At 41.2% G+C, this 12,882-nt stretch overlaps 1 protein-coding gene across 2 annotated transcripts in view; it reads left to right on the top strand.

Moving 5' to 3' along the window:
- LOC122972771 (cadherin-10-like) overlaps positions 1–12,882 on the top strand; it is a 62,325-nt gene that overhangs the window by 41,290 nt on the left and 8,153 nt on the right. For both annotated transcript variants that reach the window (XM_044340102.1, XM_044340103.1), the window contains 3 exons: positions 1,384–1,551; positions 3,901–4,088; positions 8,604–8,857. In XM_044340102.1, the coding sequence (XP_044196037.1) occupies positions 1,384–1,551; positions 3,901–4,088; positions 8,604–8,857 (610 nt within the window). The remainder of the gene's footprint in view (positions 1–1,383; positions 1,552–3,900; positions 4,089–8,603; positions 8,858–12,882) is intronic.

Raw genomic sequence — 12,882 nt, 5'->3', positions numbered from 1 at the left:
GCATTCGGGATGGCGAACGCTACACACTCGGAGGAAAATTAAAGGAGTACACCGTGGTTTTAGTAGATTGGCCCTTTGGTCCACTTACCGGTTTAAATCATGAGAACACAGACACCGAAATGTGCTCCTGGGTGGCCGCTCAGCTCCGTGCTGCCTCGCATACTGAGCAAGAGCACTGACCTTTCAGTAATAAAATGTTCTTAGTGGTTTAATTATCTGGCCTGTACTGTAGATGCATAAATCTAAGAAAAAAATGAAATATCATTAATTCAATACAGCTGATGCGGTTAGGCCTATTTTAGGATGTGTTTCAGGTGAGCTCAGGGAATTTTTGATGTACATAGTCCACCCGAGGAAACAGTTCATTATCCGTACGGTGTGTCATATGGCAGGTTGATTTTATGAAGCTGCAGGATTAGCATATTTAATAAAAAATGACTTAAAACTGAGCATTAGAGCTATGCATACTATTTACCACCTCTGTTTGTACTGTACATATCATAGTTACATTACTGACATATGGTTTTTTTGGTTTATTGCTCATTCTGTGCATTGATTCATCTTTATTTTCATGCACTTTGCTACTGTTTGCACCATCCGGTTAAATGCTAAACTGCATTTTCTTGCACTGGTGCAACTCTGTGCATTGACTGTAATGTCATTTCATTTAATCTATGTATTAAAGCTGCTATATGTCTCATTTTCTCACTTTTAAGATAATACCAGACACCTACTATCCCTCAATAATTTGCATGTGGGAGTGAATAACTTCTAAAACTAGCAGCGTAGCCTTTAAAATGTATCTCTAAATGTTCAGTAACTAATATACAGCATGACAGCGGCTGATCCTTTTTAATTTTCTACCCACTTATCATGGAAAAATAATAAAAATAATAAATTTTTTAAAAGAATCAGGTTAAAACAGACAATTAGCTACGTTCCCACACACTCAAAAGTTGTGTTTGCTGCAGCGAAACAACCGTTGACTGCAGTCGAAGGGTCAAGGAGGTCCTCTTGTGCCGCTTCCACCTCGAAAAATGTTTTGTAATAGAAAGCGAAGAGTGAAATGGATAAACGAGCTGCTGATTATGCAGCGGAGACCGTCGGAATAAAGAAAGTATAAGTAAATAAAAAGATTTCTGTGCTGCAAATTTGTTTTTTAAAAAGCTGGTTTTCACCCAGATTTAAATAATCAAAATAAACACTGATGAATGAGATCAGTTTTTCAAGAATTAATAAATAAAAAGCGATGAGTATACAGCTTGTAAAGCCCCCTTGTGTATTTTGGGGGTGAATAAATGAGCTGGACTTAACTCAGATATTCCTAAATGATCAGACGGATGTTCCTCTTTGGTAAATCTGTTGATTTTTTTTTTTCCTCAGGCCTGATCAAGACAGCCCTGCCTGACATGGACAGAGAACTCAGAGAGAACTACGAGGTGGTGATCCAGGCTAAAGACATGGCGGGACAGATGGGCGGGCTTTCGGGAACCACGACGGTCAGCATCACCCTCTCCGATGTGAACGACAACGCTCCACGTTTCACCAAGAGTGAGTACAGCCTTCTGGAAACACACCATCACACACAGACACACAGAGAGAGAGAGAGAGAGAGAGAGAGAGAGTGACCAATCCTCAGCCCATGAAAACCACTTGTCAGTGTCAGCCGGTGCCAGGCTGGCAGCCCCCATCTGGTGTCAGTTTCAAAATGAATTTGGATTATTGAGGGAGCTCTGGGTTTTGTGCGACTAAGGCTGGCCTCTTAAAGGCAGAGAATAATTAAATATAGAGCCATATGACAAAGCGAAGGGTCCTGCAAAGTGCATCAGATCAGCCCTGTAATCCCTATTAAATGAAGAGAGTACATTCGCTGGGTTTTATCTCCCCTACTCTTCCTCTCTCTTTGTCTATCTGCTGCTATTAAGTCTTTCTTCTGCTGCCTTTTACTCCATAAAACCAATGTTCTCAATTTAGTGCTCTAACTGTCCTTGGTGCATTTTTTTTTTTTCCTTCTTCCTCTTTTTGTTACCCCCTCTCACTCATCAATCATCAATCCTTCCTTTCTTCTGCCTTCCTACTCTCTTTCAGTCTCACACATTGTCTCCCTTTCTTCTCTCACCCCCACCTCCCCTCCAAACCCCCCACCCCCAACCCCCACCGCCACCGCCGCCGCCCGTCTCACTTCCTCTCTCGCATCTGGCAAACGGCGAAGGCAGCCAGATCAGATTGACAGATTACCGGTGCCGTCGTGTTTCCTCTCAGTAACAGCGAAGCGCCGACTGTACAGCGAGCGTCGGATGCGTGCGCGCGGCGGCGGACGCAGGGCGAACGCGCGACTGCAGAACTGCTCCCCCCCCCCCCCCTTCCTCCCCTCACACCACCACCACTACCATTTATCACTCCCTCCCTCTCCTCTCTCTCACCAGTGGAGAGAGAGGGGGGGAGGGGGGGGGGGGGGGGGTAAAGGGTGAGGGGAGACAGATGCTGCCATCTCAGCCCTTCCGCCAATGAATGAACAGTGAGAGCAGGGAGGGAGATGGATACGACAGGGATGGAGGAGGTGACAGGAGGGGAAGATAGAGGAAGAAAGAGGAAGAGTGAGGCAGACGACAGAAAGACAGTGATGGAAAGGGGGGGGGGGGGAGGAGGAGGAGGGGGGGAAGATTGAAAGAGGGAGAAAGAGGAAGAGATATTGTAATGGGACACCCAGAGGAGGAAGAGTGTCTGGAAGCGATATCATTATTGTCTGCCGGAGTGATGCCTCTTCTTTTCCACCCAATGCTAAATACCTGTTAGCCTAGGGAAACCTTCTCGTGCTGTGTCGTGTGTGTGTGTGTGTGTGTGTGTGTGTGTATGGAAGGCAAGTGTCAACGTCACAGAGACCTGCCGACTCAGGCGTTGCCAAAACAATGTCAGCATGTTTTATTAGTGTGTCAGTGCTGTTTGTCTCCGCAGGCTGTGTGTATATCACGCCCGCTCCCCTCCTGCAGTCCAGCTATTTATTTAAGCATAGAAGATGCAGCCGGGACCGCTGCGGCCGACAGGCAGCCATCAATTTATCCGCCTCAAACCAGGAAATCATCTTACAAAAAAAAAGAAGAAGAAGAAGAAGCAATTAATTTATGTTCAGCAAATTGGCCCAGAATTTATGTTCCATCCTAAACTTGGAGTAGGCTGGCGAGTCAATACCACTTGTAGCGACTTACGTGAAAGGCCAGATGTCTGTTTTTGGAAGTGAAATATGTTTTACCGCATATGAAATGTCTGCTCCACAGCTGATCTACAAATGTTGCAGCACTAAATCTCCCACACGCCTTTTTTTTCTCCCCCCTTTTTTCACACATGCTTTCCCTCCCTGGCTGGTTCTTCTTATATTGCTGCTCCCTGATTGGCTCTGACTCACCCTTTTCTTTCATTTGTTCTCTTGTATTCTCGCACCGTGACTCACTCACTTACACTTTTTCTTTTACTAACGGGGTCATAACAAGCGCTTCGATCATGACACTGGTCGGATGTCAGGTGTGATGATGCTTCTTTTTTTTTTTTTTAACTGGAGTACCCTCTGATTTTCTTGTAAATTATTATTTTTTTGTATTTTAGGGCGTATGTGCTTCTAAAATCTTAAAAGCTTTGATTGACCGTCTAAATGAATTGCATCTTTTAGTAGAAAAATAGAAATGGACATGAAAAGAAGTAGCAACCATGACCTTGGTTGCCATGGTCCTGCTCACACACTCAATCTCTGACTCACTTAAACTCCTGAGCTTCGCCTTCTCCAGCTTGTTCTTTCTTTTTCTGTAGAGAACATCTTGACAATGTTGCCCTGATTGACCAATTCTTCTTCTTTTTTTTTTGTGACTACCAAAATCACAAAGATAACATTCTTTCTCTCTCTTTTAGCCTTCTACGATTTCAGAGTACCCGAGAGCACCGAGCTGGGGTCTTCAGTGGGAGTGATCCGAGCCACGGACGCCGACATCGGAGAGAACGCGGAGATGGACTACAGGATTATGGGGAGCGACGGCCCCGGCATGTTTGATATCACCACCAATAGGAGCACTCAGGAGGGCGTCATTGTGCTGAGGAAGGTCAGGGACTCTGTTTGGATGTTATGTAAGGGGGGGGTGAGCAAAGGATGTAATTTCAACTGGGAACGATGGGGACATGTCATCCTAAAAATCCCATTGTTTGAAAATGGACACACATACTTTTTAAAGTTGCTATTCTTATTCTGTTGTTATGTTCACTCCCAGCAAGAAGCGTCACAACAAAAGAAAGTGCTTTCTCATTTTTTTTTTGTCCCTCAGTTTTGCCTGTCAGGCTTCCCTAACCCTCTGATGAGTTCACTGGGGCCTCAAGCCATCTCTGACCATCTCCAGATGTGGTCTGGCTGATCCTATAAAAAATAAACCAGGATTGAACAACAAACAAACACAAGGCAGCAAAGGACAGGGCCCTTTGTAGTAAATATGCAAATATGATACCTAAAATATCATTATATTAGGCCTCTTGTCATTTAAACATTTAAAAGTACATTTCACATATGGTTATTAGTAAAGCAGCATGGTGTGTCTGATTAATTTTTTAGATTGATATCAGTGTATTTATTTATTTAATCCTCTATCTAAACAAATAGTCTCTTTGAGATCAGAATCTCTTTTTCAAGAAAGACCTGTGCACAAGAGGATATATACTGTATGAGCACGGGTAAAAAAACCACAGAAATTCATGACAAACACACAATTTACAAGCACAGAACAGCGGTTGCACATTAAAAAAAAGAACAATTACAAGTAGAATTCAAAGTGCGTCAGTATGATATTTGTAAAACCCTCAAAAGAAATGAGAGATTTAAATTTCAAAGCTCTTTGTAACTTTTGTGAGAAGCATACTGTAGTATTTAAAACCAGTCCCTTCCAAGTTCCGTTTGAACACGCAGCCGTAGATAAAGTTAAAATATCCTGTGACCTAACACAGCGAGAGCAGAGATAGCGAGGCGGTCTCCGCGGTAGAAGGTCTATAGATAAATAATGTACAGTGCAACTCCCTTTTGAAGGAATAAAGAATTTATCACCTGTAAATAAATAAATGCAGGAAATTGCTTAACCCTTGACTTCAATGTGTCTCCGCCGCTTCTGAAACCAAACCTACACCCTGGTGTATGAGCATCGCATGTCATCTTGGCGAACAACACGATGAACCGCAGTCGGTAAAGAAACAATAGGTGACAGAAACTTTTTTGTTTTCATACACTCTGACACCCAGAAGATGGACATTAATAATTAGATCTCCCTTTACACTCGCTCACACTCCCTGTACATGTGTTTTGAGTGAGATTCATTCTTCCTTCTCAGCTGAGGCCGAAGCAGAAATGTAGATGCTCAGTATGGATTGCAGCCTTCAGCGGTGTGCTGTGGTGTGTTTCTGATGTATTCAACAGAATCTGGCAGTTGCCTTATCAAGCGCCCTCTCTGCAGCCTTCGATCGATCGCTTCCATCATGCCATCATTAAGTGGAAGATGACATAATTGCCTTTTGTAGCTGCGGCAGTGCTGTAGTGGATGTGGTGTGCGGGCAGAGTGTGTGTGGGGAGTGAGCATGCCCTAATTCTGAACCTACTAATTAAATGGGCTTGTCAAGTGGGAGTGTGTCCCATCTCCGCTTGTGCTGGTCCTTCAAAGCCACATATTCCTCCCGTTGACGTGCAGTCCCCCACCCGACCCCCCCCCCCCCTTGCTTTAACACGAAACGGCGAAAATCAATGACTCATATTATGTTATTATTCATGGCTTCAGAAAACGGCTTGTACCATCTGGATTTTTCAAGCTTTCATTGGCTGTTTCCAACGATCACGGACCCCGGCATCCTTTCATATGTACAATAGGCAGCCTGCGAGGAAGCTCGCTCCGATTCAGCTGCTCCTGCTCACATTCATTAAAAGACACCACTGCCCAATTATTTCCATCAATAATGGGGATACCTTCGGTGGCTACAACTTCAAGAAAAGTTCAGAGAAAGAACATAAAAGCAGAAACATGCAGCCAACAAGGGAGCTGGAAGTAGGGGGTCCAAGGGGCCATTGGACCGCTCACTTTACCCTCCTCCCACATTCTTTTTAAGTTGTGAATTCACACTGTTGAGTTGTGAACACTGTATTCCCGCAAATGCCCCTATATTGCAACATTTACGGTAAAAAGACATCTCAATCATTCCTGTCCATTCTAAGACATTAGGTGAAATAAAGTAGGCGTAATATTCACATTTTAATCCAATCAAAGAGGACATTGTCACACAAATCAAATGCATACAGTGTACAACTACCACTAAAACTGTTTCAATGCTGTGTGTTACGTTAAGTCTCTTTGAGCCGTTAACTAACCTCAGCTATCAATATTGCAAATAGACTGCGTGCTTCTGCAAACATTGTCAAAAGAACCAGTGCTCCTTTTTGAGTAAAGGCAATCAAGGTGCTCCCCAAAGTTTATGTAGGCTATTGAATGACATTGTCACAACAGCATGGCATGTCAATAATTTGCAAAGGTGAAGCAGTAGGAAAGTAATATTTTTTTTCTGATTTATCTTTAAATATGGATTTGGGGCATGTCTGCTTACAACACAAGGACAACGTTTCTGTTTCCTGCTTGCTGTTACTCAGCCACAGAAGTGTTGTTGTCCTGTAAACTCATTGTTTTGGGCAATGGAACAAAAAAGCTCGTATTTAATCCCACAAACACTAGTTAGCTGCATTGTGTTTGGAACTATTCTGCCACCCTGTGGTGAAAGCAAGCTATAGTTACTCCGAAAAGGTTTAGTGAGAGTCTCCGGTCTATCTATCGCTACACATTCACATTAACACACAGTTTTTGGCCCCCCGCACTTCTGAAATAAATCCAGCGCCCCTGACTGCCAACCTGCACTAGAATGCATAATGACAGAAAACATTAGTAATCATGCAGGAATCAGACCGCTAATCATCCTGCATCGTCCATAAATTATAGGATGCAAGAGCAGTGTACAGTACAGGCGGGATTATAGGGGATCATACATTAAAAATATCAAAGCTGCTTCCTTTTAAGCAAACAAATGGGTAAAATGAAAGCCTGTATACCAGTAGAAAATGGTCTAGCATAAATATAGTATAGTATTACTTACTGTTAAAAGCAAGGACCACAAACTAAAGCCAACTATGAATAAAAAAATGGTATATACTTTGTTAAATCTTTCGGAGGGTCATGATTCCCATTTTCCTCCTGGTAACTAACTTTGAAATGTACGTGCAATACCCATATCTAGTTTAACTAGATACACTCAATGCTTTATGAGTGTTACCCATTCAATGTGAAATAAACAGCTTAAGTATTAACCTTGAAGTAGTTGCTGTTTGTTGTATTAAGTTTGAATATTTTTCTTCGTTTAATTAAAAGATTCAAATTTAGAAATGTGTACAACCTTGATTAAATTTCAAAAAGCACACTACACCAAAGTCTTTCCCTCGGCTCCAAACCTGAATATTCTCTCTGTTGCTTTAATACTTATCTGATATACTGATCTCTTCATTTAACAAAACAAGAAAAAAAAAACCCCAACAACAAACAAAATGAACAGACGTTACCTAGCAAACACCCGCAGACAACTTTGATTGATTGTTTCATTGAGCTGCAGAGAGTTGCAGGGATCAGGAAATCAAGTTGTTAAGCACATATATCCAAGAAGGTGACTGAGAAAGAGAAAGATCCAGTGGTGGAACGAAGTACATCTACTCAAGTACTGCACTTAAGTACAATTTTTAGATTTTACAAGCACTTTGGATGAAGTACTTTAAGTAAATTAGCTGCTAATATATATACTTTTACTTAAATATGATTTTTAATGCAGTACTTTTACTTGTAATGACATATTTTTACATTGTGGTACAGATATTTTTACTTAAGTAAAGGGTCTAAGTACTTCTTGCACCATAGAAAAACAGTTATATAGTATAAATATTATTAAGCATTAATACTCAATGATTGCAATAATGACACTCAGTTCAGGAGGAGATATTGTTAAAACAGTTACATGAAACATGCACTATTTGTCAAATTTATAGACTTAAAACTATCAACACACCTTTGACTAAAAATACTTAAAAATCCTTATACGAGTCCTGTTTTTGCACCATGTTGTTGTCATGACATGTTTTCCACCGAAATGCCACATCAATCACATTATTCAGCATGTGGCAGCAGTTAGAGAAAGGCCTTTTGCATGTCCGAAAGAGCGCAGGTCTGATCTATGCAGCAGCCCATGTGTGTCCATCAACAGTCTTGTTAGTGTCCTTGAACATACTCATTAAAAGACGTTCTGGAAAAGATTGTCAGTTTAATGAATAAAATCCCAATCTGACCTAAAATTAAATGTGGCAGGATGCTCTGAATGGAGATTAGTTTTCCCAAAGTCAACAGCTGAACATGTTGCTGCATACAAATGGATGTTTAAAACTAAATATTGCCACTAACAGGGCCAAGCAGAAAGTCACAGTAAAAGTCACATTTAAGAAAACAAAGAAGGATATGAAGTTACGGCACAGTTTCCTCATATATGTTCCCCTCTTTGTTTTCCAGCCTCTGGACTATGAGAGGAAGGGGCAGTACACTCTGCGGGTTCAGGTGGAAAACGTCCACATCAACCCTCGCTTCTTCTCCATGGGCCCCTTCAGGGACGAGGCCTCCATCAAGATCTTTGTGGAGGACGTGGACGAGCCCCCGGCATTTGAACGCGGCAGCTACGTCATGGAGGTCAAAGAAGACGCAGCCAAGAACACCATCATCGGCTCCGTCAGTGCGTCCGATCCCGACATCAAACACAGTCCTGTCAGGTACTGAACCCCATCACATCTCAACAGCCTGGTTACTAAATATCACATGTACCTTACAGCACAGATTTTGTAAAAAAGCCATTTTTATATGCTAGTATTTTATATGTTTGAATATATTTGTCCCTCCTGTCAGGCAGCCATTGGTTTCCATTCATTTTTGTATATCGAAATCACTTGGTAGACTGTTTAAACTAGCTTGAATTGTGATATCCATCACAAGCCTGTGTTTTTTATCTGTATCTGTAAATGAAAATAAATAACAGCCTGAAAACATGGAAATTATACCAGATTTTTAGTTGCTAATAACATTTAAGTCTACAAGGCAAGTTACCCTAATTTAAGTGCTTAATTCTGGTGTCTCGATCTGGTTTTAAAGGTTTTTTTCATTCATTTTCAAATTCATTTATTCCTGCATTAGACTCCAGAGAACCATGTGCAACAGCCAAGAGAGCTAAAGACCAAACATCGTGATCTTTGGAAGGAATTTAGACACAAATAATATTTGATTTTAGAGGGTTTGATGATAGAACCAATAAACTCTGTTAATTTGATTTAAAAAAAAGTATAATTTGTGGTCCAAATAAACATAACTTCACATCACTATTATGATGTTCAGGGGTTTTTATACTTTTTATGTAATGGACTTTGCATCTAAGCAATACTGTATAAATTAATAGACTCATTCATAGATTTTGTATCATGTAAAGCAACATGGGCTGATTTTCAGTTGTGTGCACTTCTACATTGTATGAAACGTGGTTATAGTAAAACTCTGTTGTAAGATCTTAGCGAGAAGGTTCACATATCTGTGATAAAATGTTTTAAACTTAAGGTTCATTGACTTGCTTTTTAGTAATGAAGAAGGCCGTGGAATATGGCTGAAAGCCCCAGAAAGAAAAAACTTCAGATTATTTAATCACAGATATTGTAAGAGTGGTCATTTTTTACTAAAATTACAGTAAAATGTACCCTTTTCTCAATTTCTATGTTAACCAGTGGTCTCCCTAATTGGAGAGCCATTTACATATTTGTACAATACTTGTACAACTTATTACTTTCGTTATTCTAGTAATATAGGAGCTCCCATTAAGTGAACTATTTAAATATTAACTTTCATATGAGATGTGGTTAAAAGCTCTGACGGTAGTAAGTGGACCTTTGTCTTTAGATTTTCTTCATAATATAACATAAACACAGCTTTAAAAGGCATTACGAGGCCTTGGCAGACAGACACATTGTTCTGTTAGACATACCAAATCCTACTTAAAACTGAAAAACGTGACTTAAGTTCACTTACACAACTTAGTTCATAGAGAAACAAAATTATGCAAGTGTTTTATTAAATGGGAGTAATGGCAGTGGGGTGTGAGGCTGCACCTCGACTCTGTCTGAAAGACTTTTTCATTTTTATGATGCACTAAGGGAGTTGGCTCTCAAGGTTGAAGTTCCACCACTTTATTGCAGGTGTCAAATATGATATCATTCTCTTTTATCACCCATCATCAATGAGGTAGCTACCCCGTGGCATTTAAAGCCGCGCAGTGGAAGAGGAGGGCCCGGGAAGCCTGGGGGCTGCCTGGCATGAGGAAGTCACTGAGACGGTTATCTTTATTAGCTCACACCGCTCGCCACGACACACGCAGACACGTGCACATTTAAACATGAACACATGCACGCATAGAAGTCAGTAAGCAAGGATGAGCATGACAAGGATTTAGCTGATATAACAGGATAATAATGACCTATTTCACATCAGATGTCAGCTAATCACTCAATGTCATCCAGTGCCAGCAAGATGGGAGTTCCCCCGATATCCGAGTCAGTCAAAGCTGAAAACAAGACAATATTCAAGCCAGTGAAGTCTGAAACTTTTCTTTTCACGTTTTTAAATATGTTTTTTGTATTTTTATTCATCATTTGAAGTCACAAGTCTATCCCAGAGTTGCCCTGCTGTTGGCATGATTGGCCAGAAGCTGTTAACTCTTAGAGAGTTTTATTAATCCCGGTTTCAATTAAGCGTTTTAGTGCTGCAATAGTCCAAATGATGCTTTTGGTGTTCAGCTTGCCAAGGGCGGACTTTGGGGAAACAGACTTTTATATTTTGATATGAAAAATTAAACATTCTAGAGATTTAATTGCATTCAAAATGTCAATTTCTGCTCAGGTGTAGACATCCTTAAACCTGGCTCAAGGCTGGACAAAGGTAACTAAAAATAGATTTATTGTACATAACTAAAAGATAAATGAAACCAAACGCAACCAAAACCAAACCTGTCGACTCTGCCCGCCAGGTTCCTGCAGGTAGAGGACAAGGTCCAGATCAAATGACAGTATGTAATGTGAGAGGTGTGATGAACATACAGAGAATTATCAGTGACTCTGCAGCTCCCCTCGGCTTTACGGAGCTTTATAGCGAGTTTCAGCTCATTGTTTATCTGTCCAGCTACAACTTTACTGTTTTGGTTCACTCATAGCGTTCTCATAGTATTATTTTCAGCGAAAAAAGTTCTAAAAACCCACTGCACACTACCTGCTCAGCACCAGATAGCAAACCATTAGCAACTAGCTGGTGAACATAATGGAGCATTTAGCAGATAAAGAGCCAGATATATTTCTTTCAGGAGTTGGTAGAGAGCAATAACAGAGCCAAAGTGAATATTGGACTTACATTCACCAAATGAATGATAATGTTGCTCCGTAACTGCTGGATGTGTAAAAGTAAGCGTTTGCTAACCAGTTCAACATATAATTTGAAAGGTGATGAGATGTCAGTTGTGTTCAAAACTTGTTTCTGCTGTTATTGCAGGTGTAAAGTCCCTGACAAATTGAATATTTGAACATCTGTATTCCATGACAACTGGCAAACTGATGATGATCAAAAGCTAAAGCAAAAGCTAAACTACTAAATGAACCTTGATGTGAGCTTGTTTTGTCAATTTGGCTAAATTAGTTTTCTTAGTCCTCGTATAACTGCTTTCAACAGCATTTTAATGACTGTGTAATTGAATTCTGTTGAAACAACACTTTAACCTACACATCTTAAAAAAAAAAAAACCTTTTATCTAAAATTAGCCCACCTCAAACTAGACATCTGTTGACCTACAAATCCCCAAATCAATACTTACAATGACTCTTGTTCTTGAAGAATGTCTTTAGAAAATATTGTGGCAAGCCAGCCGGTCATGTAGCCTCTGTAGAGGGGAAAGAGGAAATATGTCCCAACCCGCTGATCACTAACATTTCTGTAACCCTCCATGTCCTTCTGCCCGGCCTCCCATCCAGCCAGCTGCCTGCCTGCTGAGAGCAGCACTTTGGATGGTCGGTCAGGACGAGGCTCACTGTTATCTCTCTGTCATTAATCAGGGGAAGGGTTAGGCCCAGCCAGCTGAATTATTGGGAATATTAGAAAAGCAATTAGTAAAGCCCACGGCTGACGCAGATTTAACGAGGTTAGAGTTACTGTCTGACCGGCGAGGTGGCGGACAAGCAGGCAGGAGAGTAGGAGGGAGTGTTTAGATAAAGACACTAAAATGGTTGATGCAGGAGAAGCAGCAGGAAGGGGGCTGGGGAGGGGGTGAGGGAGGGGTGGAGGGAGGGGAGGGGAGGGGAGGATCTGCGTAGAGAGAGAGGAGAGCGGTGCAGCGGTGCATTGAGAGTCCTGGTTCATGGTCTCCCCTCGGGGGTCTCCTTCCTCTTACGCTGGCCCTCCTGATGCCTGCTACTCCATTAATCACACTGATGTATCACAGTAGTCTGGGAAGCAGAGGAAAAACAACACGACTGGATAACCTGTTGGCTTGTGTAAGTGTGTGTGTGTGTTTGAGCGGGACTGCAAACACTTACATAAATCGGTCATCACCACAGGACAGACTATTCAAGACTCTTAGTTTCAAAGAAGACTGTAACCCATAAAAGTTAAAAGGGTCAACTCTCAAAAATCACAAAAAAAAAATACAATTATCTCCGGTGGTGTCTAACCATACATTTTGTTTTTCTTTCTGAAAAATATCCGCCTCTTAAGATTT

Source organism: Thunnus albacares, chromosome 21 (genome assembly GCF_914725855.1).
Source record: "Thunnus albacares chromosome 21, fThuAlb1.1, whole genome shotgun sequence".
Taxonomy (NCBI): domain Eukaryota; kingdom Metazoa; phylum Chordata; class Actinopteri; order Scombriformes; family Scombridae; genus Thunnus; species Thunnus albacares.
Note: the sequence above shows the minus strand (reverse complement) of the source record. Positions and strands in the feature narration are given on the sequence as shown.